The sequence below is a fragment of the Lygodium microphyllum genome, chromosome 16 (assembly GCF_053477565.2).
Source record: "Lygodium microphyllum isolate KBCC chromosome 16, Lygodium_microphyllum_v1.1.10, whole genome shotgun sequence".
In the NCBI taxonomy this organism is placed as follows: Eukaryota; Viridiplantae; Streptophyta; class Polypodiopsida; order Schizaeales; family Lygodiaceae; genus Lygodium; species Lygodium microphyllum.
The window spans coordinates 108,974,713-109,002,595 of NC_141150.1; the positions used below are offsets into that span (position 1 = coordinate 108,974,713).

A 27,883-nucleotide genomic window follows, 5' to 3' on the forward strand; every position below is an offset into this window, starting at 1 on the left:
GTCACATGGGTTGGAAGCTTCCAAATGAAGGTGACTAAAACATCATAGGTCAGTACGCCTCATGCAAAGGTACCTTTCATGATAGCTCAGGATACTGCATTGAAGGACTTTGGGCTAAAAAATAGGCAATCAACAGAATATTCCCAAACATTTGGGTGCACAGTAAAACTTGTACAAATGAGCTCCAAATTTCTTGGAGTTTGAATATTTAGATTGTACTCCTCTTGAGCAAGTGAGCTGAGTGAGTGTCAGAGAATGTTGTCCTATGGAACAAACCCCAAGTCTAACAAACCACCAATGCTCAAATCTGGCAATTTCTTATTTTAAATAACCTTTCCATAAGTTATCCAGCCTTTCCAAGCCCTCATGATGGCTGATTTTGCAGTGCTAATCATAGAACCAATATTAGGCGGGCACACCAAAAGCCAGCCCACCCTTAGCTCTTTACAACCTCTTGGGGTCAAAAGGGAATTATCTCTGCCTCCACATTTCATTACAATGAACTCCTGGACCTCTTGGACCATATGGACACAAAAGCATCCGCCAACCATTGCCTTCTTTAGGCTGTATGCATTGCTTTTGGGCCACTAACTTGCGACTTCCTTGAGTTTACTACATGGCTTAATGGTGCAACAAGGATTTCCAGAATGTTCTTGTGGGCTTATTCTAGTAACAAGTAAACTCCCCCAACAAGCAGTTGCTCCATTGGTTGAGAGTGTGTGAGTTACGATGGGCCAAAGGTTCAAAACCCATAATTGGGCAGCTACACAATGCTGCACCTTCAGGTGAATAGTAGGTGTTAGTAGTGTTACCCATCAACAAATTCTGACAAACGGCTTTGAAAATAAAGAGTAGAGACTGACCAATTATGTCAGAATGGAAATTGGATAACACTTACCAATTCCAATTAAGTTTCTCTGCATAAGAGGCCACAGTAGTTTCCCTTCAAAGAGGAAAGAACACACGAAGGTTTATAGAAATATATAAACCAATTAGGCCTGCCCAAGAATCTGACCAACTAAATGTGCCTGAAGGGAGGGGAGGAGCCAAATACACCATGAACAACAGCACTGCAAATGAAGGTATCCTGCCGAGGCTACCTGGTTGTGAGCTAGCCACTAGCCTACTTGTTTATAAGTTCACCATTACCAGGTTCTAACTAGTTGCTTTACCATCTTTGAAATTATCGAAACATAAATCTTACAGACTTTGCCTCTCCACCAGGAACATGCATGCCCTTCAACCAGGCTCGACTCTGAAAAAACCAATCAAGTGAAAATGGTATGATTCTAACAGTTGAACATGGCATGCTGACGAATATAACAGTTCAATAGTGTAAACTGTATGAGACAGTCAGAATTAAAAAATGGATGTGATGTTTGTGTTCATCACTTTGGCAACAGTTTGGAACCAAATTCATTTGAAATGATCATAGCCAGTTCACCATTCAATAGGGACAAAAATAAACATGAATTCACAATCTACATTCTCATAAATACATCTGCATCGATTCTGAAAAAATGAGCTTAAGAAACAGGTGAAGATCATAAAAGCAATTACTTTCCTTTGATGATACAGCATCAAAGAGGCCCCCTCTTTGCTAGCTAGTGCCCTTCTCAACTCAAGTGGATACGATACCTACGTTAGATTCTTTATCAGCAGACTAAAAAATTCAAAAGTGTTTTTCTCCAGTTGGTGCCTCATAAAGCTTCCAATATGCAAATGCCCTCTGCGAGTGCCTCCCAGTCTTTCCGAGATATCACCAGATTAGAGATTACATGTTGTTGCACATTTGGAATTCGTGTGCACATTGTCATCCAAAGTACATACTTTCCATGGCAACAGAACCTTGCACTGCCTTCATTACCACAGCAGCACAGGTACAGTGCATCACAGTTAACCTCTCCTTTAGACGGTTCATTGGCGCTATCAAGCTGCACGCTTCCTCTTAGAACGCTTGCTCCTTTTTGATGATGGTGTTCCACTCTTGCTGTATATCTCCTCCAACGAGCCCTGCTTTTAGCATCCAAGTTAGACAAACCTCATGTGCTTCGATTTTTACAGGTCAAAATAGTCATACACATTTAATTGGGAAAAACTGAGAGAGTAAGACAAGCCCTAAGAATTTTGATTCATCTAACAGATAGCTGCAGAATACCTTCGCAGTGGTTAAGTTCAATGCTTCATCTCCAGGACGATCATCATCACTGGCGTCAGAATCAGACAAAGGGACTGCAGAGTTGGCACTCTCCCCTGAGCCACGTTTGACAGCCTCTGCTCGTTCAGCCTTCTTTCGTGCTTCCTCCATTTTGATCTGCCTAAATCTGGCACAACAAGTTTCATGAAGTTCATTACTCAAAACAATTGAGAAACCAGAAAAATAGTTAAGACAGTTCATGGTAAGCCATAGATGTTAAAGAGAGAACTACTACAGTTAGCCATCCCCTCTCAGAAGCACAAGGTTACCAGATATTTAAGTAATACAACTAGAATAAGAGAGACACCTTTCTGCACGGCGTTCCTTCTTATCAAGAACTGTTGTAGAGCTTGAACGCACTGCTTGTCCTGCACTGATGATCTCACCTCCATCTATGCCAACTGCAGGTTTTGCACCACCTAGCTTTCGCAACCATACTTGTTGCCCAGTGCTCAAAATATTGTTGGTTAACCTTCAGTTCAGAGGAAAAAGGAATTTCAACCTCAGCTGCTAGGACTAGAGTCATTTCTCTAAAAAACAACATAGACATGGTTGAAAACAGTTGAAAGATCTTTGCAAATTCTACGAGACTTGCTTGGACAGAAAAACAGATGTTTAAGAGAGAAGACTTAAGAACTGATTGGAAAGCAACTACGAAGTACTCACCAGTAAAGACTAAGGCCAGAGGGCACAGATAGGGAGAAATAACCTATCATTAAGGGAAGAAACTTCAGAATGAGCTGAGTGTTTTTCTGATTTGGATCATCTGACTGTCACAAAGTCCAAAATGTCAGCTCTTATGTAAGGAAAAGATTGACGAGGAAAGTGGTGCTGATTATCAAGGAAAATTTGTAGGCATGCTTGAGCATGAAGTTTTAGTTGTATTACCTGTGGAGTCTGCACAATTTGCATTGACACAAACTGTGAGACTATCAACAACACAGGTAAAACAAGGTAGGCTATAGTGTCTCCCCATCCTAAGGGGGGCTGGCCATCCTGCAAAACAATCCAGGGCAATGCAGAATAACCATCAGACAGTTGCAAAAGACATCTGACAAACTTCATGACAGCAAAGGAGACATGCAAATTAATCATTTCAATTGTATAGCGGTGTTTGATAGAGAGGTGTCCAATGCTGGTTCTTTTGGGACTGTGTCCATACAGAGAGTTGGCTTAGCAATATAACACAAAGCCAATATCATAGAACTTACAATAAAGGGAAATAACCATGAAATTCCACTTCCACTTTGACGAGCAGCTATGGTTGTGGGTCCAGCTAAAGATGGAATCCAGAAAAATCCCTCTGTCAATAGGCCCTGGCAGGACATAACCAGAACATAGGCATTATGTGCAATCATTCTGAAACTTCTGTTTGACCTCATATTTGGTAGCAATACTCAAGTACTTTATTAGCATATGAAGTACTTGAAAGTTCGCTACTTCCAGAAAGATTCTACGATTGAGATATAAGAGAACTATTGAATCGTGATCAGCTCCCTAAATCTTGAAGTATAGTTACATTAGGTTTATATAAAGTTCATTTAGAACAAAGATAACCAGTCTAAACAGAAAACAATCAGGTTAGTTTACGAAACTTTTCTAACCGGCATGTCATCAATCTAGACAGTAACAAAGAAGATCAGATCCTCCCTCTAGAAACCACATCGACTAGATTTGCAAACCTTGCCTCAAAAATCAGGTTTTTTTCATGTCTTCTGCACCCGTTTTGGTCAGCACAAGTTCTTCAACAAACATTTTTGTGTTACTCCTTGCAGCTTAAGTATATTCTGAGCTACCAAGGACTCATCCTTTTAGATCAAGAAGGCAGTGCACGTCGAGAGGCAACAGATCAATTACTGCATGAGTCGTCAAATGATGGCAAGCGACCTAACTTTCAAAGCACTTTGCGTGAATGCATGAATAGATTAAATGACCTAAGACAGTCTTCTACAAAATTTATGCACCTCATTAGCCACATTTGAAAGAGCTCGATAAAGACCAATCCAGACAGGGATGGTTGCCAATGTTGGAAAGCAACCTGCAAAGCCATGACCTTTTAGCTCCAAAATACAAGTTTTAAAAAACTGAGGTACAGGATCATTGCTTCCCGCTCACCTGCCAAAGGATTGACACCAGCCTGTTTGTAAAGTCGAGCTGTCTCCAGTTGTATCCTTTCCTGTTAAAAAAGCAGACTGACTTTGATTACTCTGCTTCACAGATTACTAGAATGAGATTTTTCTCTGTCTGTGTGTGTGTTTTTGGAGGTGGTGGTGATGGTTTGGGGGGCCAGGGGGGGAGGATGGGATGGGGATGTTGTTTTGCATTGGTATCAAGGATGGATATGTGTGGAAGAAGAGAGATTTCATGTAATATGACCCAGCAAAAAAACTGTACAGCATGCCTGACCAGAGAATTACAGTGAGAGAAGGGGGTGGAAAAATCCACGCCCCCTGCCCTGCCCCCACGTTCTTGTTACAAGACACTATCCGATACAGCCTTTTACCCTTTTAATAACAGCATGGTTACAATCATGAATGAGAACATTTGTAACATTGAACAGTAACATAAGTGTGTGTGAGCATATAATGCAACTACATCACGACTGGCTAGCTTTTAGGCTGTGTATGTGTGTGTTTGCACACGTGCACATGCAGGCACAGGTGTGCGCGCGCACGAGAGAGAGAGAGAGAGAGAGAGAGAGAGCATAAAAATGCAGCTACATCATGACTAGCTATCTGTTTTGCTTCACTATGAGATGCAACACCTGACACAATTCGCTTTCAATAACAGAACATTGGAATACAACTGTTAAAGTGTGCCACTCATAAAGAGGGTATAATATGTAGCATCCTCCTGATCTCACTTAATAAGTTTCATCTCCTTCTGTTGACCATGATCAGCAGTAAAGTTTGTTGACAATTATCAGACAACTCAGCTTATCTCATTAGAGTGCAACTCAGATAGCCAAAATTCATACTGGGGACATTCACAAACACAAATACAAAATCTTAACTTTCGTGGTAAGTTGTGTGCATGCATGTCTGTATGTCTGTGTGTCTGTGTATCAAAGAGAGGAACGGTGGTGCTTCTTCTATGGATTTGGATGGGAATGGAATAAATGGTCTCAATAGCAATGCCTTTGTGACCCTGATAAGTGGAAGCTGTTTTAAAACTATACACATAACATAAGTCTGCATATTGTTTGTTGCAAGAGCATAATCAACATACTTTGGCAGGACAATCAGGTCCCTTTGCAAGTTATGATGTCTTTTATGCTGCACTAGATCATTTCTACTGTTGCACTACTGGTAGATAATGATCTTCAGCCTTGTGTTGCATTCAATGTCCCTGCAGGAAGATGGATGATTGTTTGGTGTCTATGTATAGGCGAATCTTTAAATTTGCATCACTGTATACATCACAAGTCTCAAGGGAAAGAGCTCATTTGTGGTCTATTGGTTGCATAATGCTTTTATATGTGGAGATACCAATAATGTTCCTTTCTCCATGGAGCATTCAATAGTGCTTTCTCATATACAAGACTCAAGTATATGAAATGGATAATTGGATTACTATGATTGATACATTTTGATGCACTAGATTTTTGGAAACATATAAATCCTAATCATCCAAGATATACTTTTCAATAGAAACTTTGCAAGATGGTTGTCAAGGTAAATGCTCCACAAAATTGGTACAAATGTTGGCTGTCATTTTTAGGGTTTGGCAAGCTGAAGTGTTCATCTGCATTTTTGAACACTCTACAATAAGTTGGAGGCCAACATTGAAGGCGACAAGGTTATTTTGCACTTGTGGATCAGTTGCACCAAGAGAAATCACTGAAATACAACCATTTGTAACTAATTTCAAGCATACACCAATAATCTAAAGAAATATTGAAGAGGCACCAAGTTTTGGGGCAAAGAAGTGTCATGTGTGGTACAAGAGCACTTTAGCTCTAGTTTTGTGTGGATTTGTGACTTTGTCTAGCTGAATTTGCTGTTATGTTGATTAAATGTTAGGTAAACTATGGTTTACTGCCCTTGGATTTCCAAAGGCCAATTTCATCTACCATCTTAAATAATCTGCTCGAAAGTATGTGGTGGTGCTCTAGCTTTAGCTACAATAAAACTAGAACTTGCCACATCTTCAACATCATATATTTCTCTTGCACTTGCAACTTCCACAGCCACAATGGGACGTATGTCAATTCTTTGCACAAGGTTCCAAAACCCTTTTGCAACCAATACATGGCATACAATATAAGCCCACAACAAACAGTCAGTTCTATCCAACTTGTCCTCAACAACCAATATATGCAATAAATTATTGTTGCCACCCATGACCCCAATCAAAGAAGATGAAACGGAGCGTGTTGATAACTTTTGCCCAAAAGGTTGACCCCACTCCAATTCCAACAAGGTTTGGGTTTGCATCATCACATTATTCGGCATGCTATTATAGATACATTGCAACCCTTTCAGTCATGCCACATTTAGTTTCAGATCTTCAGCTGCAATATTGGAAGTTGAATTGCTGATCGTCACCTTGTTCGTCCTTTTCATTAGCAAATATTTCTGCTAAATATGTATTATCTCTTATTTCCACAGCAATGGATTCAGGAGTATGGTAATCGTCTTTGGAATTTGCATAAGCCTCTTGCCTAGTGGAAGAAATGTCTTCAACTCATTGGGAAAAGCAAGCTTTCTCTCAAGCAAAAGGTTTTTCTAAGACGTTTGGCTTATGGGTTCATAATTTAATTCAAAGACATCTTGCTCCACTGACTTGTTTTGTCTGTTCTCATTCATGTAACATGATGATACATTTGCTATGTGCATGCCCTGCTGCTCGAGGTCTCCTTATTCGCCTCTTTGGCCTTCTTCATTCCAGATTTCCAGGTATTGCATTTGGATGGAAGTTTTGGATAAATGGACATTATGCATCACAAGCTGATTATGCTCAGTTCTTCTCTTGGTGATATTGGGCTCTGCGGACTGTTTACCATGCCCATTAATACTCAGCTCTTCAATCAGCATTCCACTAATATGCATGCTTTTTTTCATAAATCCTGGTTCCTTTGAGATGCCCTTTCCCTTGAAGATCTTCACAAGTTCAATTTGAAGTGCTTTTTCGTAGTTTTTAGGGCTTTAATCTTAGTTGCTCCATATTGGGGCAACTAAGGCTGTGCATTTTAGATCAATGAAGATTGCATTCCACAAAGAAAGTTTTGTGTGCACACACGCACATGTAACATAAGATAGGAGATACAATTGTTTAGCTTTACTACTCATTAACAGGATTTAAGATGTAGCATCCTCCTAATCTCACTTAATAGTTTCATCTCTTTCTGTTGATCATCAGCAGTAAAGTTTAATGAAAATTATCAGATAACTCAGCTTATCTCATTAGAGTCACGAGTGCAACTTAGATGGTCAAAGGTCATAATGAGGACATTCAAAAATGCAAAAATATTTTTAATATTGTTGTAAGTTGAAAATTTTGTGTAAAAGCATTTAGAGAAAAATGACACCATGGCAAATAAAACAACTAATTAAGCTGAATGGCATTTTAGAAACCTTGGAGCATGTCTCTTGTCTAGTAACTTCATAGAAGGGCATTATAGGAGATTAAGTTTCAGTGAGATGAAGTGTTATTAAGTCAAGCCAGATGAACAAATATATCTATGGATTACGTCATCACTTGCAAGTGTGAACATTAGGTTCCTTTTGAGTCCTAATCAGATCAGGAAGGAGCGATCTAGAAGAGTTCAGAAGCAAGTGTAAGTGCTCATGGGTCAAGTTAAAATAAAATCAAAGGCCCCCCTCATACTGTCTACTTTCTAGGAGAGGTGGAAACTCTCTAGAAGGATTCCAAGGGCCTCAAATAATGACAATGGCAAATGTAATTCAAGCAGGAGTATGTAGGCCTTATTTGTCATCAATTGGTACAGAGATTCTACAAAAAATCAATGCACTAAATCATTTATAATAAGCAACTCAACACACATTGCCACAATTGGAGTGGGAAAACAGAAGGTGAAAAATAGATCTGCCAAATAGATTCTCAACAATGTTACACACAGACTAACCTAAGATATGATATATCTCCAACTTGGCCAGCAAACTCAATTCTAGGAACAGAATCACAGATAAAATTGAATGGAGCATTCATCTGAAGTAAAAACTTATGCTACTGCTAAGGGCCAAAGAAAGGGAACGTGCGACAAACCTGATCTCCAGCATATCGCTGTTGAATAGCTTTAATTTTTGGTTGCAGATTCTGCATAGCCAAAGACGATTCCACCTGACAGGCATTTAAAAGTAACAAATCAGTTCACAGGTGAAATCAAAACTCCTATATCTAGTTGTGATCAGGTGTAACTTAACCATTTTGTCTAGAAGTGACATTCACAACGAAAGTAGAGATTGCAACCAAAGTTCAAACCCTATGCATGATTATTGCTCGTCAGAAAGGCATTTGCTTTCCTTTTTAGAACATGTCAAGCCAAAATTGTCATGAGTTTATGTAACTTTAATACCTTCCCTACATTCTGATAAAGTGGGCAAATAAAATGAAGAGCCTTGAAGTCACAAAAAATTCCCAATCTTAAGTAGGTGGGTGGGTTAAGAATGTCATGTGTGTGCACGCACACATGTATACATGCGCAAGATAGTAACTGTGTATGTAAATCAAGCTGTAAATCAGATGCAGCTACTGCTGATTGAGTGGAAGCTAATTAAGAAACTTCAGGGATGCTCTAGACAAGAGCAATAATATCTGTAAATATCTTCACACCAGCTGTGGGCTGTTTCTCGAATTCTTCCAAAGGTAGGGCTGCATTTTCAACAAATACATCCCACAGGTAACAAGCACACGGCCAGTTGTTGCCTGTAAATTCAAGTGCCTCATCCTGAAGTTTAAGGCACTTCTGTGAAGGAGCAAATATGTGAGCTAGGCATCCAACAGTCCGCATGTGAGAGAAGTGGGCTTGCACCCATTCCATGCCTCATAAGGAATAATGGACTAATGCATCTAGCCATTCCATGAGTGATTTATTCTTGCGTTCAACAACCCCATTTTATTGTCATATAAAAGGTACCGTATACTAACGCATGATCTGACTTGGATCAAGAAGTGCATTCACAAGCACTAGTATTCAATAGCATGGAAAGCAAATGCTAAGAACAAGCAAATACATCCGACTTTACTCTTAGAGCAGAAGCCTCAAGAGGTGGTGCATACATGGGCCCACATATATCGCTATGCACAAGCTGCAATTTGCAGGTAGCAGCAACACTCAATCCTTAGAAAAGCTGAATCTATGTGACTGCCAAAGTAGTCATCCCTTAAATATATGCTTCCCAAGAGTTTGTAGTTGTGGTGAATCACGTACATATCAAGCCTGTGAGAATGAACACAGCTACTAAAGTGTCAAGGGACCAAAGCATACAAGCCATAACTCAATGATCACTGCAATCAAAGCATCAACATCCAATGCATCAAAATGCTGACTTCTGTCATGGGTGTACAATTTGTCTAACAGATTGCAAAAAGTCAGAGCATTCTGATTTACTGCAGCAATATTATTCGTCCAAATGTCCCTAACTACATGTCAACCATTATTGGGAGGAGGATGTAACTTCTGATGAGCAACAAGAAATTGTTGCTTACAAGCTTACACCAATGCCAATGACAATATTCTAAACCCCATTTGCCACCAATACATTGTTCATCACGCATGCCCACATAGCATAGCTTGAATCATCCAACTTGTTCTCCAATGGCCACATTCCAAATAAATTATTGTTACTCTAAGCAATTAGTGCAACTTCTCATATGCAAGGACTAATGCAAAAACTTCAGAAACTTCTCCAAATTGTGATGCTATATTGAGTACCTATAAAGGAACTAAGCCAAGGGAAAGAAGAGCAACACCCATCAAATATAACATTGAGTGGATGGATAGACTCTGCAAGTTTGACAACCACATTAAGAAACCAAAAGGTAGGGTCTGCAAAAGATCCTTGGATGGACAGTCATCATTTAGGTAGGCACAAATTTATGGATAAGAAAAACTGAAGTTAACTGCCCAAACAATGGCACAGTACCCAAACGTATGTTTGTCCACCCCAAGCTTAATTTAAGCCCAAATTAAGGACATCACAACCAGATATTTTAATAAGATCCTTGCATTCATAGGAATTCTTGTAGATGTGAAAGGAGCACATGTCTGCAAGATAGGACTTGGACCAAGTCACTCGTACAGTTCTGCCAAGTCACCACTACAAGGAACATGAAACCATGATTAAAAGGGTACAATGTGCTTGATAGCCAACTTGAAGTGTTGCCTAAAACAGCTCACTAGTTTTTCCTTAGATCAGTGGAAGCAAATTCTGAAATGCCAAGCGCACTAGTTTGTCCTTAAATCAGTGGAAGCAAACTCCAAAATGACAAGCTACGCAACAAAATACATGTCTGATTATCTCCTAAGACCAGCCACAATTCAAACCATGCAATTTACATGTACCTTGAAATAAAATGATTCTAGGGAAAAGAAGAATCCTTACTTGTTGTCTTGTCAGGGGGAAAGTACCAGCTTTCACTAGTAGTGTCAACAAGATAATAGCAAAACCATATGAATATGGCACATGTAGAAACTCAAAACAATTCTTCAAAACCTGCAAGCAAAACACAAATAAGGTTGACCAGAGCCATACTAAAACTGGTGCTATATGTTCAAGAACCAAGTTCCAATTCTTAGCATATCTGTACAAAGTAGTGTACTTGTTACAGCATGCAGAAAATCCCAATAGGGAGTTGACTTGCAAAGAGCTGAATATCTTTGGAAATTGTGCATCAGATTTGTATATTGCAGAACCATGGATGTCTTAGAACATACAAAGGAGTAAAACAGAAATCTTGCCACTTCAGCACTAAAAGCGCATAATGTTCTGAAGGCAATTGTAACTTGTACTATATGAACAAAATATTAAGCATGCCTGCTAAAGGACCACAAGCCTTATTTCTTTGTCATTGTTGGGAAAATCCATGTAAGCAGTTTAGTGTATATACATACATCTGGAAACAAACCCGAAATGGTTCAATTATCTAGTACTTCAAACTTACAAATTGCCCTGAATAAAGTGGATCTAGTGCATGCAAACAGCAGCTAGTGTAACATCCTTTGTAAGTGGGAACATCCTTTATGGGATATTTGTAAAGTGGATGCCCTCAAGTGCGACACCTTTAATCTGCCCCTAAATTTTCCTTGGCTCAATTCCAAATTATGCCAACAATTTGGTATCTGAGCATAAATGCTTTTCGCCCTATCCACCTCAGCTCTCAATAAATTTGTGCCTCTGGGCCTAGTTGATCTACTTCAGCCGTTTGTGGTGAACCACACCTGATTCAACAATTAGGTCTTCAGCTAAACTAGACAATGAAGCTCTATAACAAGGAAAAGAAGCAAAAAGAGGAAAAAGGGAAAGGTTTCTCAAAATTGTGCTTGAGTATTTCGGAATGAATCAAATTCTACAACTGTACGAGTATCTTAGATCATGCAATACCTTAGTCAAAACTGTCCTCATTAGAGGCAATCAACTTTGTTCCAAACACACAGATAGATTTCACACGTTCTAGTTGGTGTCTACTTATGATGAAAGCAATATGAAACAGAAATCAATTGTAGCACTTTTCACAGTACACACAGTTTGACATCAGAATCATGACACGGAGATGAAAAATCATTTGCTAAAAAGAGATTCACAACACAAACAGCGGTCTTGAGGGATATAGAACCCTCAACCATGTGGTATACACCATCAAGCTCAATGAAAATGTTGTACATTTTATAGTCAGCTGGCAGAGAATCCATCTTACTATAAAACCATGGCATTCACAAAAATACATCTATGTGCTCCATGCACATAAGCCAAAAGTCTAAAGGCTCATGGTATTGTTGGATGCACACATCCAACTGCCGCAATGCCTTGGTGCCTCAATCCGAGCACACTGACTTTTCACATACTGAAACATACTCCTGTCCCACAGAAACTATTGGGAGTAAAAGATCCTATATCACACCAGATGAAATAAAATTGTGAGTAGAGCCATCATCAAAGAAAATTGTTACTGGCCACCCATTGATCTCCCTGTGGCACAAGAAAATCACATGGGCCAAACCTAGTCTTCTTAATCTAACAACCCAAATATCTACATTTATTTGCAATACATGTTACTGAATCAGAAATAGATATACCTAGCAATTAAACACTGTGCACTATCATTTCTGCTGCCAAGGTCTTCTGCTCATTGCTCTTCCATGGACATCCACTGTCACTCTCAGCTGTCCTGCCTAGGGGCAATTGAAGCAACAATTCTTATTGAAATCCTCTTTGAAAGAGGGGTTTTTGCCAGCAGTACCATCCTCGTGTGAAGAAACATCATGTGATTGCATAGTGCTGGAGAGAACTATGGTGTATGGGCACTCCTAGCCATGCTTGTATGGGCACAGCCCATCCTTATCCGCCTTGATTTGACGACCCAAATAGGACTTGAATTACCACCCTTAGCCTTAAAAGCTGCAGTGGACAACCTAACAGCTGCTTGCTCTAGCTGCACCAAGAGCTGGAGCACCTCCCCTAAAATGTTAGAATATCAAGCTCCCGTTGCTCTTCAATCAGTCTATCTTTATGTGTGAGACCAACATTAGCTAGATTCTGTGAGAGTGCGCTGCGGAAGAAGGAATACAAACACGGAGGGAGAGAGAGAGAAAGCAGAAAATAAGGAAGAGAAATCTGCACTGACTGAAATGAATGCTGAATACAAATGGGAAGGCGGAAGGAGACTAATTAGTCCCTGCACGTAGCCCACAGCGTCAGTGAGGGCACCAGATCAGGCTGATGATGATGGCAGCACCACCATGGGGGAGAAGGAGTGTCGGAATCTGCAAGAAGACAAGTGATCAAGTGGGGAGGGGGGTTGCCTATAAATAGGCAAAAGGTCAAACCCTAAAAATGCCCTAAAATGGGCCCAAACCCTAAAAATGCCCTAAAATGGGCGCCCCACATCAATGACCAAAAAGTGGTCGGGCAGCCACTGAAAGAGGCCAAAAAGGAATACACATCCTAAGACAGCCAGTCGAGAGTGACTAGCCTCCCCCATCATAACACATGATAGACATGTCAGAGCTCCTAATGTTCTCATCTAACTCAGACTGAGGCTCACAGGCAGGAGATGACAAGGCATGACAAACATGACTGCTAACACCCCCTCTCAAACCCTAGATGTGGCTGAAGGCCAAGGGAGAAACGGATCCTGGGGTGGCAAGAGGAATGCCAAGGTCGATGAAGTCCGTCGATGTAGACTGCCGCTGAAGGAGCTCCTCACGATCCTGGGAATTCCCCTCTAAAACACTAGGGGCCAGGGAATCCACAGCCGCATCACCGAGATTGTCCCCCACTAAAAGGGATGGGGGGTACGAGGGAACCACCGGAGGAGAAGGTGGGGGATGGGAAGGAACCTGTGGAATAGAAGGTACACAAGCGGGAATGGGTGTAGCAATAGGCTGCCTCAGAGGACCCTGCATCAAAGAAGGGGAATGGAGCCTGTAAAGCCTGCTCTCCTGCCAGCCTGTAGATAAGACAGCTCCTGTAAAAGAATCCTCAATAACAACGGCATGCTCGGTGAAGATCACTCGTGTGCCAAGCCTCGTAAGGCCATAAACTGAGAGGAGGAGAAGGCCCAAATCCGAAACATGTAGGGCCTGTGAAAAGGAGCTCAAAGGTCAGTCGGTAAACAAAGGAAATGTGCCAACACCACTAATAGGCACCGAGAAAATGTCACCAACAGTGACTGAACCCTCTGATGGACGGAGATCCTGTAACAAATCACCTCGGGGAGTCATATGACTCGAAGCACCACTGTCCACTAACCAAGGCTGCACAGAAGACACTGCAGCCACGGAAGAAGGATCCTCCTCCATAGCATGGATATGAAGGAACACTGACTCATGGGTAACAGCTGGTGTAGAGGTAGAAGAAAGCTCCGATGTAGATCCACCCTTCGCTCCCGGACGAAGGTGAGGGTACTTCTTCCAGCGTTTCTCCTCAGGATGTGTCCCTTTCCCACAGTGTGGGCACTTCGGTCTCTCTGAATCTGAGTCAGAGCCTGAAGAACTGTCCTTCTTCTTAGCCTTTGACTTCTTCTTCTTCTTCTGTCCTCCCGAACCTGCAACAAAGGCTCTAGTGGAGTCGGATCCACTAGCACTGACCTCTCTGAGTCGCTCGTCGTGCTCCAAGATAAGCAGGGATAGCTCCTCCCATAGAAGCTTCTCACGGGTCCTCGATGTAAGAAGGCTAGTGTAGAAGACATCAAACCGAGGCGATGGCAGCTGAGTCAAGAGAATCATAGCCATGTCTTCAGAAGATATCGTCCGACCGAGGGATACAAGCTCATCCCTCATATCCTGTAATCTATTGATGTGGTCCTTCATGGAAGGACTATCATCAATAGCAAGCATCTGCAACTTCTTTTCGAGAGATATCCAGTGGACAAACGTTTTCTGTTGATAGAGAGACGCGAGCTTTCTCCACACGTCTGTTGTAGTCTTCAACCTGTGAACATGAACAATGACAAAATCTTGCAAACTCAGAAAGAGGAAAGATCTAGCTCTAGAATTGAGCCGATCCCATAAGGCTGCACGATCCATAGAAGTCCCATCTGCGGGATCCACCTTAGGCCGGGGAATAGGAACAAAAACAAGCTCCCAAAGATCGAAGGAGTCCAAGATACACTCCACCTTGCAGGACCATAGAGAAAAGTTGGAGCTATCCAACCGGTCCTCTTTGGGCAGCTGAGGAAGTACAGGTACCTGTACAGGGGGTACCAAAGGCTGCATCTTCGGCACACTGGAAGGGGCTCGCCGAGATACATGAATAGAAGGGGGACGGGAAAGAGGAATAGACTCCAGACGACGGTCCTTGTGATAGAAATCACGCCTCCGTTCAGATGAGTGTCGAGACAAAAGCTTGTCATCTGAGTCATCAAAGCCCGTAAACTGATGAGAAGACATCTTCCAATCTGCAAAACACCAAACACCAAAGAAAACTTTGCCGATGCCGAATAATGACCAGCAGTATGGTCCGCAGGCAGGGGAGGCCTACAGACACTTGGAGCTGCAAAACGCAAGTTTGTTTGATGAATAGCACCAAGATAGAAGCCGCCAGAACCAAAACACAGCCTGGGAATAGATCGCCAGTAGGAAACAGGCCGCCTGGAGATGGAACGACAGCCAGAACAGCAAGGCGCAGGCTGAAGGAGTGTCACCCAGCTATTGGAGTGGCTGCCCTGACTGAAAACGCAAGCAGGAAGAGGTTGTTGATGACGTGGCAGCCTCTGGAGGGGGCGCCTGCAGCAAACGCAAAGTTGTGGGTGTTCTCCCGCGTAAATCTCAGCTCCGTGTACTCTCCTTCGGCTCTGATACCATGTGAGAGTGCGCTGCGGAAAAAGGAATACGAACATGGAGGGAGAGAGAGAGAAAGCAGAAAACAAGGAAGAGAAATCTGCACTGACTGAAATGAATGCTGAATACAAACGGGAAGGCGGAAGGAGACTAATCAGTCCCTGCACGCAGCCCACAGCGTCAGTGAGGACACCAGATCAGGCTAATGATGATGGTAGCACCACCACGGGGGAGAAGGAGTGTCGGAATCTGCAAGAAAACAAGTGATCAAGTGGGGAGGGGGGCTGCCTATAAATAGGCAAAAGGTCAAACCCTAAAAATGCCCTAAAATGGGCGCCCCACATCAGGTACCAAAAAGTGGCCGGGCAGCCAGTGGCTGCCCACTAAAAGAGGCCAAAAAGAAATACACGTCCTAAGACAGCCAGTCGAGAGTGACTAGCCTCCCCCATCATAACACATGACAAACATGTCAGAGCTCCTAATGTCCTCGTCTGACTCAGACTGAGGCTCACATGCAGAAGATGACAAGGCATGACAAACATGATTGCTAACAGATTCAACTGTACACGTGTGTAACATTCAATAAGTCGGTGTAATCAGTGACTTAACCACAATTAGTCTTGGTTAGTCATACCTATGTGTGTAAGTCTCTTTCAGTGAGTATGATAAAAGAATAATGGAAGAAGAAGAACAATGAGCTGAGGCTTATCTTCTGCTCCACTCTATCTCTCTCCCTCTCTTCCAACATGGTATTAGAGCTTAAATGCCTGAAGCCTAGAGGCTTGGCAGTGGCTATTTGACATCAAGACATCAGAACTAAAGAAAACGTCATCAAAGGAGACTGTGTCTGCAGCCCGTTTTTTTGCAGAAGCTATATCTTGCTACAGAAATGAATTTTGGAGAAACGGCCTCCACAACCTGACCGTTTCGACGTGGTCTACAACTTTGCAGAAGAAAATTTTTTCAAATTCCTTACAAATTTTGAGATATTCAGCACAGACCTGTGCAAACTAGCTGTTTACTGCAGTAAACAACAGGTGGTTCCAGGGCACTGGTGGACCCTCTGGAAGGCATATGAAGTCCTGAAAGCATCATTGCTTGACTGAGAGCTCATCTGGGAGCTTGAAGAACTGATTACAAATCTGAAATAACAGTGGTCTGCTGTATACAGACAACCTACAGCATGTATGCACCTCTGACATGAGCTTGGAGCTCTCAAACTTGTTTAAGAGTACTATTGAAGCATAGGTATATGCTGGGAAGTCATATGGACTTGATGTCACGCATTGAAGCTGGGATTTTATGCTTAAAAATATTTAGATCTGAAATTTTTTAATGGTTGGAAACTGTCACTAGATGTAGGCAACAAGCATTGTCTCTTACTGAAGCATTACATGTCATTTTGGAGCTCCTGTCATTTGTATGACCTGACATATGTATGTTGAATGCTTGGAAGACTAAAGAGAGCATTGGATGCAACTGAGGATTGAAATCTGGAGATGAAACAAATGCCTTGACATCTACTTGGCTGGTCATTTACAGTAAATGCAGTGTATGACATTGCCTCTCTACACTCCTGAAGAAAATAGCATCATTTATCACTCATCAGGATTTCAAAGGAGTTGATTTTCTGAATGTCAGGAAGGCGCCTAAATGTCAGATTGCAGGCTTTAGACTGCATATCCTCTTCACTGCAGTAAGAATATATAAGACACAAATACATTGCTTGCAGAGTCTATGTATTGACTAAAATACCCACGGGTTATCCCACATGCTTGTGGATGTTTCTTAGGTTGTTAAGGGCTGAAATACCCTGTTTTTTTTGTGCAGAAAATTATTGCGGAAAACTGTCCTGAACTGCAAAAAAACCTGTTCCTGAACTGCAAGAAATTGTCCTGAATTGCAAAAAACTGTCCTGAACTATAGGAAAATTGTCTTGAATTGCAAGAAACTGTCCTGAATTGCAAGAAAATATACTAAATTGCAAGAAATTGTCCTGAATAGCAAGAAACTGATCCTGAACTGTAGGAAAAGGAGTCAGATACTTACAAGTTGTATACATCACTGAATACCTAAGTTGCAACTATGGCAAATGCTCAAGGCACTGACAATATCACTCAAATTATGGAAGAAAAGCTGGACAACAAAAAATTTGCTTTATGAAAGTTCCGTATAAAGAATTTTTTGGTTGGCAGAGGTTATTGGGACTTATGTGCAGGTGATGAGGCTGAACCTGAAATATCTGAAAGGAATCCGACAAATGATCAAAAAATGGCTCATAAGCTATGGACTGAGAGAGCATGCAAGGCATTACATTGGTTTTCCTTATGTATATCAGATGCTATGGTTATACAGATTACTGGATGCAGTTCTCCAAAGGATGCATGGGACATACTCATAAAGAATTATGGAAATATAACATATGCAAGAAAGATTCAGCTGAAGCAATAGTTCAATAACATGTCTAGGAATGGCAGAAGTATTCAAGCCTACACTACAGAGATCAAGAACATAGCGGATCAGCTTGCCACCATTGGATCTTCAGTATCTTAGGATGATATGATTGCAACGATATTGAATGGACTTGGCAAAGAGTATAAAGCATTTGATATATCTATTTCTGTGAGAGCTGAATCCCCTAATTGGGATGAGTTAATTGCTTTGTTGCTCCATGAGAAAGTTAAGCTTGGGCTGAATACAAGTTCTAGTATGTCTCAAAGCACAGACATTGTTCTTTACTCTAGCAAGTGTGGCACAGGCAGCAGAGGCCGTGGCTCTTTTCGAGCTCGAGAAAACACTCAAAACACTTATGGACAGCAATAGCAGAATGTCTAGCATGGCACGAATTCACATGGCCAGCGTGGATCTCGCGGTTTTCGAGGCAGGGGGAGATACGCTAGAGACAAAGGAGGATCCTGACAGTCAAATGATCAGTCCAACAGGGACAAGGACTGTCATTATTATAGTAGATATGGGCATATAGCCAAAGATTGTCATAAGAAGCAAGCTGACATGAAAGCCAAGGGTAGACAGCATGGAAATTATACTTCATTTAGCGGAGTTCCTGATGATCAAGGTGATAAGTTGTTTGCCATGCAACATGTGTCTAAGAATGCATCTAGGCAGAACAAAGATGAGAGATGGTACATTGATTCAGGGGCTTCAAATCATATGACACCCCATGGAGAATGGTTTGATGAGATGGGTGCAAGTTCGCATGGACATGTTTCACTGGGGATAACATCCAGAAATACTATTCAGCATAAAGGAGTTGTACCTTTGTTAATGCCTGATGGCAAGAAAAGAGCATACATGATGTACTACATGTACCTACAATAACCAAGAATCTTTTGTCAGTTGGACAGATGGCAAAATAAAATCTGCAAGTTAGATTTAATAGAGATGGATACTTTGTTGAAAAATATGGTAATGGCTACAAATTGATTGCTAGAGACCGAAGAGATGGCAGAATCTTTACTCTTGATGCGTCAATTCGAGAATTGAAAGCAACCATGTTTGCACATGATGGTGGTGCTATACGAGATGTTGAGATATGGCATAAGCGGATTGGCCATAGGAATGTACAAAAGCTGAAATCTATACAACAGAAGGAGATTGTGCTTAGACTGCCTAAGTTCAAGTATCATAACTTTGGACATGTATGTGATCCATGTCAATTTGGAAAGCAAACACGGTTTCCATTTATGAGACATGTGCAGAATAGCTCACGACTCTTGCAGTTGGTACATTCACATGTATGGGGTCCGTCTCATAATGCTTTGCTTAGTGGTGCTCGTTACTATGGATCCTTCATTGATGATTTCAGCAAGTACACTTGGCTTTACGTACTGAAACATAAGGATGATGTGTTTGATGCATTCAAGGACTTCAAGAAGCATACTGAAAATGAGTTGAGCTATAAAATTTCATATCTTAGATCCGATGGAGGTGGAGAATATGTCTCTAATTACTTTGACAGGTACCTTGCTAAACATGGGATCAGAAGACAGTTAACTTGCAGCTATACACCGTAGCAAAATGGTGTAGCAGAAAGGAAAAATAGGGTACTGATGGAATCGGCACAAGCTATGCTAAATGAGAAGATTTTGCCAAATGGTTATTGGGCTAAAGCAGTAGTGACTCCTACAGCAAGGATTCATGATGTAACTCCATATGAGAGGTTGTATGGTCATAAACTTGGCATTTCACATTTGAAGGTATTTGGCAACATTGCATATGTGTATGTTCCTGATGAAAAGAGGAAGAAATTGGATCCTAAAGCTGTCAAGAGTGTGTTCCTTGGTTATGCACAAGACCGGAAAGCTTACAAGTGTTATATACTGTCTACACATGAGACATCGATTAGCAAAGATGTTTTTGATGAGCTAGCATCGTGGTATGGTAATCCTATTGCAATGGCTACTAATGGATCAACCAACACTAGTAATGCTGAAAATACACCTACAATGAGTACATCTATGAGTGGTCCTACAGGTGATGGGTCACCTACAGTAAGTCCTTGGTCAGGACGCTTGCGGAGTCGTACTCCTACGTCCACTGACACGGATATGTCAATGAGAGGAAGATTGAATAAGGGAAAAGAAAAGATGCTTAAAGATATGACAAGTCCACTTACAGCAGGTTATGAGTCATCTAACAGTGACAGTTTGAATAGTGAGTTGGGCATTCCGTCTGTTATGACGCCTGGGAGTCATTATGTACCGCCTCATGAGAGGCAAGCTCAGAGTGAGCCACAGTTATGGAGATCTGAGAGAGTCATAAAACCAGTTGACAGATTTATATACATTGGTTATTCAGCTCGACATTATGCATATATGGCTAGTATAACAGGTTACAAAGAACCTACAAAGTTTGATGATGCAGTTACAGATTATAACTAGTGTGCTGCCATGGATGAGAAGTATGCAGCCCTGGCTGAAAATGAGACATGGAAATTGGTTGAGCTGCTTGAAGGCAAAGTCCCCATTAGCTGCAAATGGGTATACAAAGTTAAGTACAAGTCAGATGGTTCGTTAGAATGCTATAAGGCCAGGTTGGTTGCAAAAGGGTATGCGCAACAATATGACCTTGACTATAAGGAGACTTTCAGTCCAGTGGCTAAAATGGCAACAGTTAGAAGTGGCATTGCTTTGGCAGCATGCAAAGGCTGAAAATTATGGCAAATGGACGTCAAGAATGCTTTTTTGAACAGTGATTGAGGAAGTATATATGGAGCAACCTGAAGGCTATGTTCACCCAAACTTTCCTACATATGTATGTAAGCTGAAAAAGACTTTATATGGGCTAAGATAAGCACCTAGAGCATGAAATGCTCGGATCAACAGTTATTTACAACAACATGGATTTAGATTGGATGATGCAGATCACAATCTGTTTACGAAGAAGACAAATCATGGATATGTGTTTCTAGTGGTTTATGTAGATGATCTTATCATCACAGGAGATGATGAAGAGGGCATTGCTGAAATTAAATCATGTTTACAAGCTAAATTCAAAGTCAAAGACCTTGGTGAGCTGAAGTATTTTCTTGGAATTGAGGTAGTCTCTATGCCTCGAGCTTGGTATATGGCTGCTATAGAAGCAATAAGTCCATGACATGTTACAGAAGCATGGTATGGCTAAATGCAAGCCTATGGAGACACCTCTTGATTAGAATGTCAAGTTGCAAATTGATGTTGGAAATGACATAGAGAATATAACCATGTATCGATAGATGGTGGGCAGCTTGATATACTTAACTATTACCTGTCCTGACTTATGTTATGCAATGGGGCTGATTAGTCAGTTCATGCAGAAGCCTCGCAAACCACATTTAGATACAGTCAAGAGGATCATGAGATATGTAAAGGGTACTGCAGATTAGGGGTTGTTTTATGCATGTGGAAAATCCCTTGACTTAATAGGGTTTATTGATGCTGATTGGGCTGATTGTGCCTATGACAGGAGGTCAACCAACGGATATGCATTTGGATTGGGCAACAGTATGATCAGTTGGCAGAGTAAGAAAGAGACTACTGTTGGATTGTCTAGTACAGAAGCTGAGTATACAAAGGAGCTTCCTTAGCGGCTTGCGAAGCAGTTTGGTTGATGAAACTGCTGAAAGACTTGGAAATACAGCTGGAAAGCAAAGTGTGATTGCATTGTGATAACCTCAGCAGTGTTATGTTGGCTAGCAATCCTGTCTACCACGCTAGGTCCAAACATATTGAGGTTCACTACCATTTTATCAGAGAAATAGTTCTTACAGGGCAAATTGACTTGATTCATGTGAAGACTGAAGACCAAAAAGCAGATATATTTACCAAGTCTCTTGGTAAAGAAAAGTCCATTTACTTCAGACAACTACTTGGAGTTTATCAGATGGTTTGAGCTTGAGAGGAAGTGTTAGAATATCAAGCTCCCGTTACTCTTCAAATAGTCTATCTTTATGTGTGTGACCGACATTACCTGGATACAACTGTACATGTGTGTGACATTCAATAAGTCGGTGTAGTCAGTGACTTAACCACAATAAGTCTTGGTTAGTCATACCTATGTATGTAAGTCTCTTTCAATGAGTATGATGAAAGAATAATGGAAAAAGAGCAATGAGCTGAGGCTCGTCTTCTACTCCACTCTGTCTCTTTCCCTCTCTTCCAACATAAAAGAGCCTGACTAAACCACCTTAAGGGCTGGAATACACTGCCCAAAAGGTTGCCACACATGTTGACTTAACTGCCCAGCAAAAGGGCCTGTTACTTGCCCTACTGGGCCTGCAGAAAGTTGAAACCACCTTATGGTACCCACAAACCGCCCCAGAGGGACCTGGTTAGGACCACCCATGCATTGCCACAAACTGCCTCAGAGGGCCTGGTTAGAACCGCCTAGATTCTGCCACAAACCACCCCACAGAGGCTGTTAGCAATGTGTGTCTTGTATGTTCATCTTCTGCTTGTGAGCCTCAATTTGAGTCAGACAAGGACATTAGGAGCTCTCACATTGTATCTGTTTGTCGATTTATGTGTTTTAGACACTCTAGATGGAGGGCACATTAGTGTGTTTCTTTTTGTGCACTTTTGGCTATTTTTTAGGGGTTTGACCACATTTAGGGTTTTTCCTCTTTTTTGCCTTTATATAGACAACCTGCCATCCCACTTTCATTATCCATTATCCATCATTGATCCTTTGTGATCAGCCAACCGTCCTCATTCTCTCATCCCCTTGCTATTGTCTAGCGCCCACACTGACACATAGAGCTGCATGTCAGGGCTGACTTTTGCAGCCTTGTACCTTCAGCCATTGTAGTCACATTGTTCCTTCTCTCTTCTACATTCTCTTTGTCTCCTTTTTCTCTCAGTGTTCACTTTCCTCTTTCCGTTGTGCACTCTCAAAGGCTTGGTTAAGACCACCCTAATGGACTTGTATTCAGCCCTCAGTAATAAAATGAAATCTTTGTAGATTCCTGTTCATGCTTTTTGTACACATGATGCTGTTAGTGGGAATATCTATGGTCTTCGGGATTAGCAGTGCCTTATATATTGGCATCTTTATGGACTTGATGTGACTTTCTATCATTTGCAGACATCTAGAACAAAAAAATTTGTTTAGTAATCAAAAAGCCAAAGCTGCCTTAAAAATCTTCTTGGCTCCAAAGTTACTGTTGTATTTTCAACTAAAGAGAAACAACTTTCTTCAACCACATTGTTCTACTATAACACCTCCAAAAAAATTCCCCTAAGGTAAACTACAAAGATCCCTGTGGAGAGTAGTTGAGCACATCGTAGATACAATGGTTGTGTAAACAACCATGGTGGCTATAATGCCACACTTTATGAGAGGCTAGGTGAAAAAAGGTGCCAAAACCTTAAGTCCGCAAGAAGGCGTCTCTCCTCCTACTCATCCTCTCAAAACCACCCTACAACCTCTCCCATCTCCCTCAAAGAGTGTGGATAATCTATGTCCAAATCCTCAAAAAAGTCTATGCAATGGAGATGCCCTAGAGATTAATCAACTAACATGACCTTGCAATCCAAATGTGTGAGAAAGAGATATAACATGGAGGCAATGAAACAACTGCTGTTGAACACTAAAGAGATGGACAAGAAAGCAAGAACACAAGAACTTAACAAATGATGAATATGCCATGGAATCCATATACCACAACATAGAAAGAAGCATACAAGCCACATAAGCTTGACAAACACCAAAGTGCCTCCAATTCTCTCTCTCCAAGAAATGCAAATGTGAAAAGAATAAGGAGATTGATGAGGGGGCACCTATAAATAGGCCATGAGGCGAGCCCTGAGACAACTAAACCAAGCATAAATGGCCACTCAAATGCTCACTCAAGCATCAACTCAAATAAGCAAATATAACCAATAAAACCCATGAAATGTACTAATGCTAATACCCCTAGGAACCATCATCATTTCCCTTATAATAGAAATGATCTGCCAAAAACTTGTACCACCATAGTACATACAACAATGACAAGCAAAGAGGACCATGGATACCCAAGTAATGGGTGATCACGCCACCACCACTGTGAAAGACAAAGATGTCAATGTCGAACATACCAAGCCCAAAAACAAAGAGTAGAAGAGGTCCCCTCACATGGGAACAAGCTAGGAGCAAGCATCGCTCTCTGTCGAACCTCCCATCATGAATCCGAAAGGCAAACCAACTCTAGGATTTGAATCCCCAAACTGCTCATGGCCTCCTCCTTCAAAGAGATGATCTTTAGACTTTTGCAAGCTCTCATCCAAGTTTCTAGCTGCCCATCCAACTAAGAAAGGTCTAGGTCCCCAAATTCCTACAACAAACACTCTAAGATAATCATCATAGTACAAGTGCTTTGGGATCCTAATACTAGAATAGGGTCCTTTGATTCTCTCTAAAAGAAATAGATGAACAATAGAACCTATCTAACTTGAAGAAAGCCCCAAATCCAATAGCCTTGTCTCTCTTAGAAAACTGGAGCAAGCCTGTAGATCTATCAAACTCTGATAAGTGTGACTCCGCCCTGGCAATAGCTTTCCACAATACTAGGATATCCTCTCTAGTGAGAGGTAGTACTCATATAGCATGAGAAAGCCCACTGATCCTCCCACTAATGCTCTTTGTGTAGATCTTGCCTCAAGAAGCTCCGTCCGTACCTAAGAAGTCATCCCTAAAGGCCTTGTACATTCCATGAGAGGACCCGCACAAGGTGCATCTCAGTCTCTAAGACCCGTGTGGCTCTGCAGTTCATGCCTACCTCTATCGTCTCCTAGAGTACATCATATCAAGCCTCCTCTCTACTAGCTATGCTACCTCCTTGTGGAGCATACGGGGGTGGGTGGGATAAAATCCTCGAAGTATGCATCCAAGTCATTTGTCTCCTACTTGCTTTCATATAGGACAGCCATGCCTCCCACCTACAAGGTGTTGATAACCTATGAAATCAGACCCAAGGACTCAATCTAGTGATTAGAGGCGATTAGAGGCACTGGTGTATCAACAACTCAACGGCCCTACAGCAACTCCATCTCCTGAAGGGCTATTAGATGGGCAGCCTCTATGTCACACGACAATGCTACCTCTATCTAAGGGGTCACTACACAAAGGCCATAGGAGGCTCAGGTGGTGCAGCATGGGCTGCCAATCTAAGGTCTCTGACCACTCTCCTCCCTCAACCTATCTTTGCAGGTCCATACTTCTCTACCCCTGTCTTTGTCCATCAGCAGTGCACTCTCACTGTCCCTAACATTTCTCTTCCTCTTCCTGGCCGTACATTGTCTCTCACACTCTGCTTCACTCCTTTGAAGCCGGCACCTACCACCTCCCTCATCTCAAGAGGAGGTCTGCAACCGTCATGTATTGGGACATGGTTGCTAGATGTCCAACCATCCTACAAGTGAAACACTAGCCAAGGAGTCCTGAATATGAAACTGGTTGAACAAGGAATCCCCCAAAAACGGAAGGAATCTTGATGGTCAAAAGGAAGGTATCCAAAGACTCTTTAAGGACAATAACTCTGACAGATGGGTCAGTGTAGACCCCCTGAGGCTGTGTCAGTAAAAGTTCTCTCACTATATATAATATGGCCAAAAGCACTTTATATATAGCCAAAAGCACTGTCAATCTTGGCTAGTTATGGAGTGAAGTACTCGTCGAAGCCAAGAAAGAAGATAGTGATGGTTGGTGCAATGACAAAAGCACAGCGACCCCAAAAGCTTCACAAAAATCAAACTGATCTTCTATCAAGTGATTAATATGAGCCAAGAACAGTGAGGTGTTTTAACTGCTTGATGCATGAAGAAAAGTACGACAGAATTCTTCATCAAGCATGAGGATAATTTATAACACTTATTTATGAGCTCTGACTTCTAGGAAGAGTGGAAAATGCTTATTCAACAACCTAGCCCATCTACTTGACAAGCTATGCATGAGGCATCTATGACATCAAAATCAGACCCCTTTTTCACACACCCTGTATCATTTTCCCTTCCCTCCCTCCTCAAACAACTAGTATTTCCAATCTCATCAAGCTGAAAAATGGTTAAGTTAAAGGCCATGAGGACATCCAAGGTGAATACAGCATTCATGTGTGTCAATATCATTGCCTGTAGCTTTGAAATTGCTCTAAACTGCAACACCATCATGATTGACAATACTTTTGCCAAAACTTGTAGACTGAGAGAAGTGCACTTTGGCTATATTGGGGACAATTCTTTCCCAGAAGAGCAGGCATTGCTGCTTCTGTTTCTAGTCTAATGGATTTTACCATCTTGAACAACAATGGCCCCCAAAGAAATTCATTCACAATTTTAACATCCTTGCCCAATTTGATGATACTTATTATCTTTACAAATTAAGCTTAGTCATTTCTGCAAATAAAAATGCATGGGAAGTCCTTTATTTTACTGTCCATCAATTATATTGGCCTGAACAGGACAGTCTACAATATAAACAACGCTCAAGTTGTAGATTAGGCTGAAATTACCTTCAGAATAGATTCCAATGAATCCGTCAGCCCACTAAGCCAATCACGGTTCTGTTTCTGCACAGTATCTGTGACCACAGCATCGGTCGAAACCGCAGCATCAGCCAGGGTATAGAGGATGCCTTCTGCTCTAGCAAAAAGGTCAGGTAAGCTGCTTGAAACTGTGTCCAGGCTCTCGAAATGTTCTATGTTTGCACGAACCAGAAAAGCTCTGCCACGGAAGGCTGCTCTCTTGCTACTGACAGTGAAAGGATCGAATGCAAGCCCCTTCTTGGAATACAGCAAAGAAGGGGAGGTGAACCAGGAAGAAGAGGAAAGAGAAGGCCTGCTGCCACAACATGAGCTTGAGAGGAGATGGGTAGAGAGAGCAGATGCCATTGTACCAACTCAAAAATCAATTCGGGAAAATCCCCAAAAAATGAAGAAAATCGGGAGAATCCAAATGGGAAAGATTGAGAAATTAGGGGATATATGAACACGAACAAGGCAACCCAGATGCCTCAGATAACTAACTCTGTCACGGACAACACTGTACCAGCCCCAAACATCACTTTAAGGAATTCTCCCAAAAATGAAGAAAAGCAAGAGAATCCAAATGGCAAAATGAAGAAATTCAGGGCAAAAATGAAGGGGTACAGGGGAACCCAAATCCCTCAGATGATTAGCTCTGACATGGACCCATGTACTCCAAAAACTGATTGCTTCAGAATTGAACCCAGTTGCCTGAACGTTTGATAGAGGCAGAGAGAGAGAGAGACTGAGACAGAAGACACACTGAATAGTAAAGCAAGTTCTTCTTTCTTTCTCTCCGTTTTGTTCGTCTCTCGAGAGGCGATGCTTGGATGGCGAGAGAAGGAATATGTTTCTTCGCAAGCCGCTGCTGAAATTCAAATCCCACTTGGCAACCACCCAGATGTTTTAGAACGTGCCTTATCTTCTACTTCACAAGATACTACAAGGCCCCTTACACATTGGGGAAGGGCAAAAAGTGCATAGCCCCTCCAACCAATCAAATATGTGATAGGCTTGAAAATTGAAATTTCAAGCCTTCTCAAAAGAAAAGAAAAGGGCAAAAATGTGATGGGGATTAGGATGGTGGTTACACATAAGGGCACTAGACATAGAAAGATTAGGAGTTTGTGTCCATCGCCTTTTTAAACTTGTGTCTAGAGAGCTTTCACATTTGATTGGATCGGCTCTATCAGTATTAAGGCCCCTTACAAATAGGTTGGGCAGGCAA

The 27,883-nt window shown here is 41.6% G+C and overlaps 1 protein-coding gene across 1 annotated transcript; it reads right to left on the reverse strand.

Annotated features, from left to right (window-relative positions):
* Positions 1 to 1,521: 1,521 nt before the first annotated feature.
* LOC148023226 (inner membrane protein PPF-1, chloroplastic-like) lies at positions 1,522 to 27,559 on the reverse strand. Its single transcript, XM_087696241.1, has 11 exons — positions 26,644 to 27,559; positions 10,765 to 10,875; positions 8,426 to 8,500; positions 4,313 to 4,373; positions 4,162 to 4,235; positions 3,409 to 3,513; positions 3,086 to 3,193; positions 2,864 to 2,967; positions 2,505 to 2,669; positions 2,159 to 2,324; positions 1,522 to 2,013 (listed from the first exon to the last, which is right to left on the reverse strand). The coding sequence occupies exons 1-11, from the start codon at positions 27,019 to 27,021 to the stop codon at positions 1,930 to 1,932; spliced, it is 1,431 nt and encodes a 476-aa protein (XP_087552367.1). The 5' UTR covers positions 27,022 to 27,559; the 3' UTR covers positions 1,522 to 1,929.
* Positions 27,560 to 27,883: the final 324 nt, after the last annotated feature.

Coding starts and splice junctions, on each gene's coding strand:
- LOC148023226 (XM_087696241.1), bottom strand. CDS start 27,021: ATGGCATCTGCTCTCTCTACCCATCTCCTCTCAAGCTCATGTTGTGGC. Junction 10,876..26,643: donor CATTGGAATCTATTCTGAAG/GTAATTTCAGCC, acceptor TTTTGCTTGCAG/GTTTTGAAGAATTGTTTTGA. Junction 3,194..3,408: donor CATGGTTATTTCCCTTTATT/GTAAGTTCTATG, acceptor ATTGTTTTGCAG/GATGGCCAGCCCCCCTTAGG.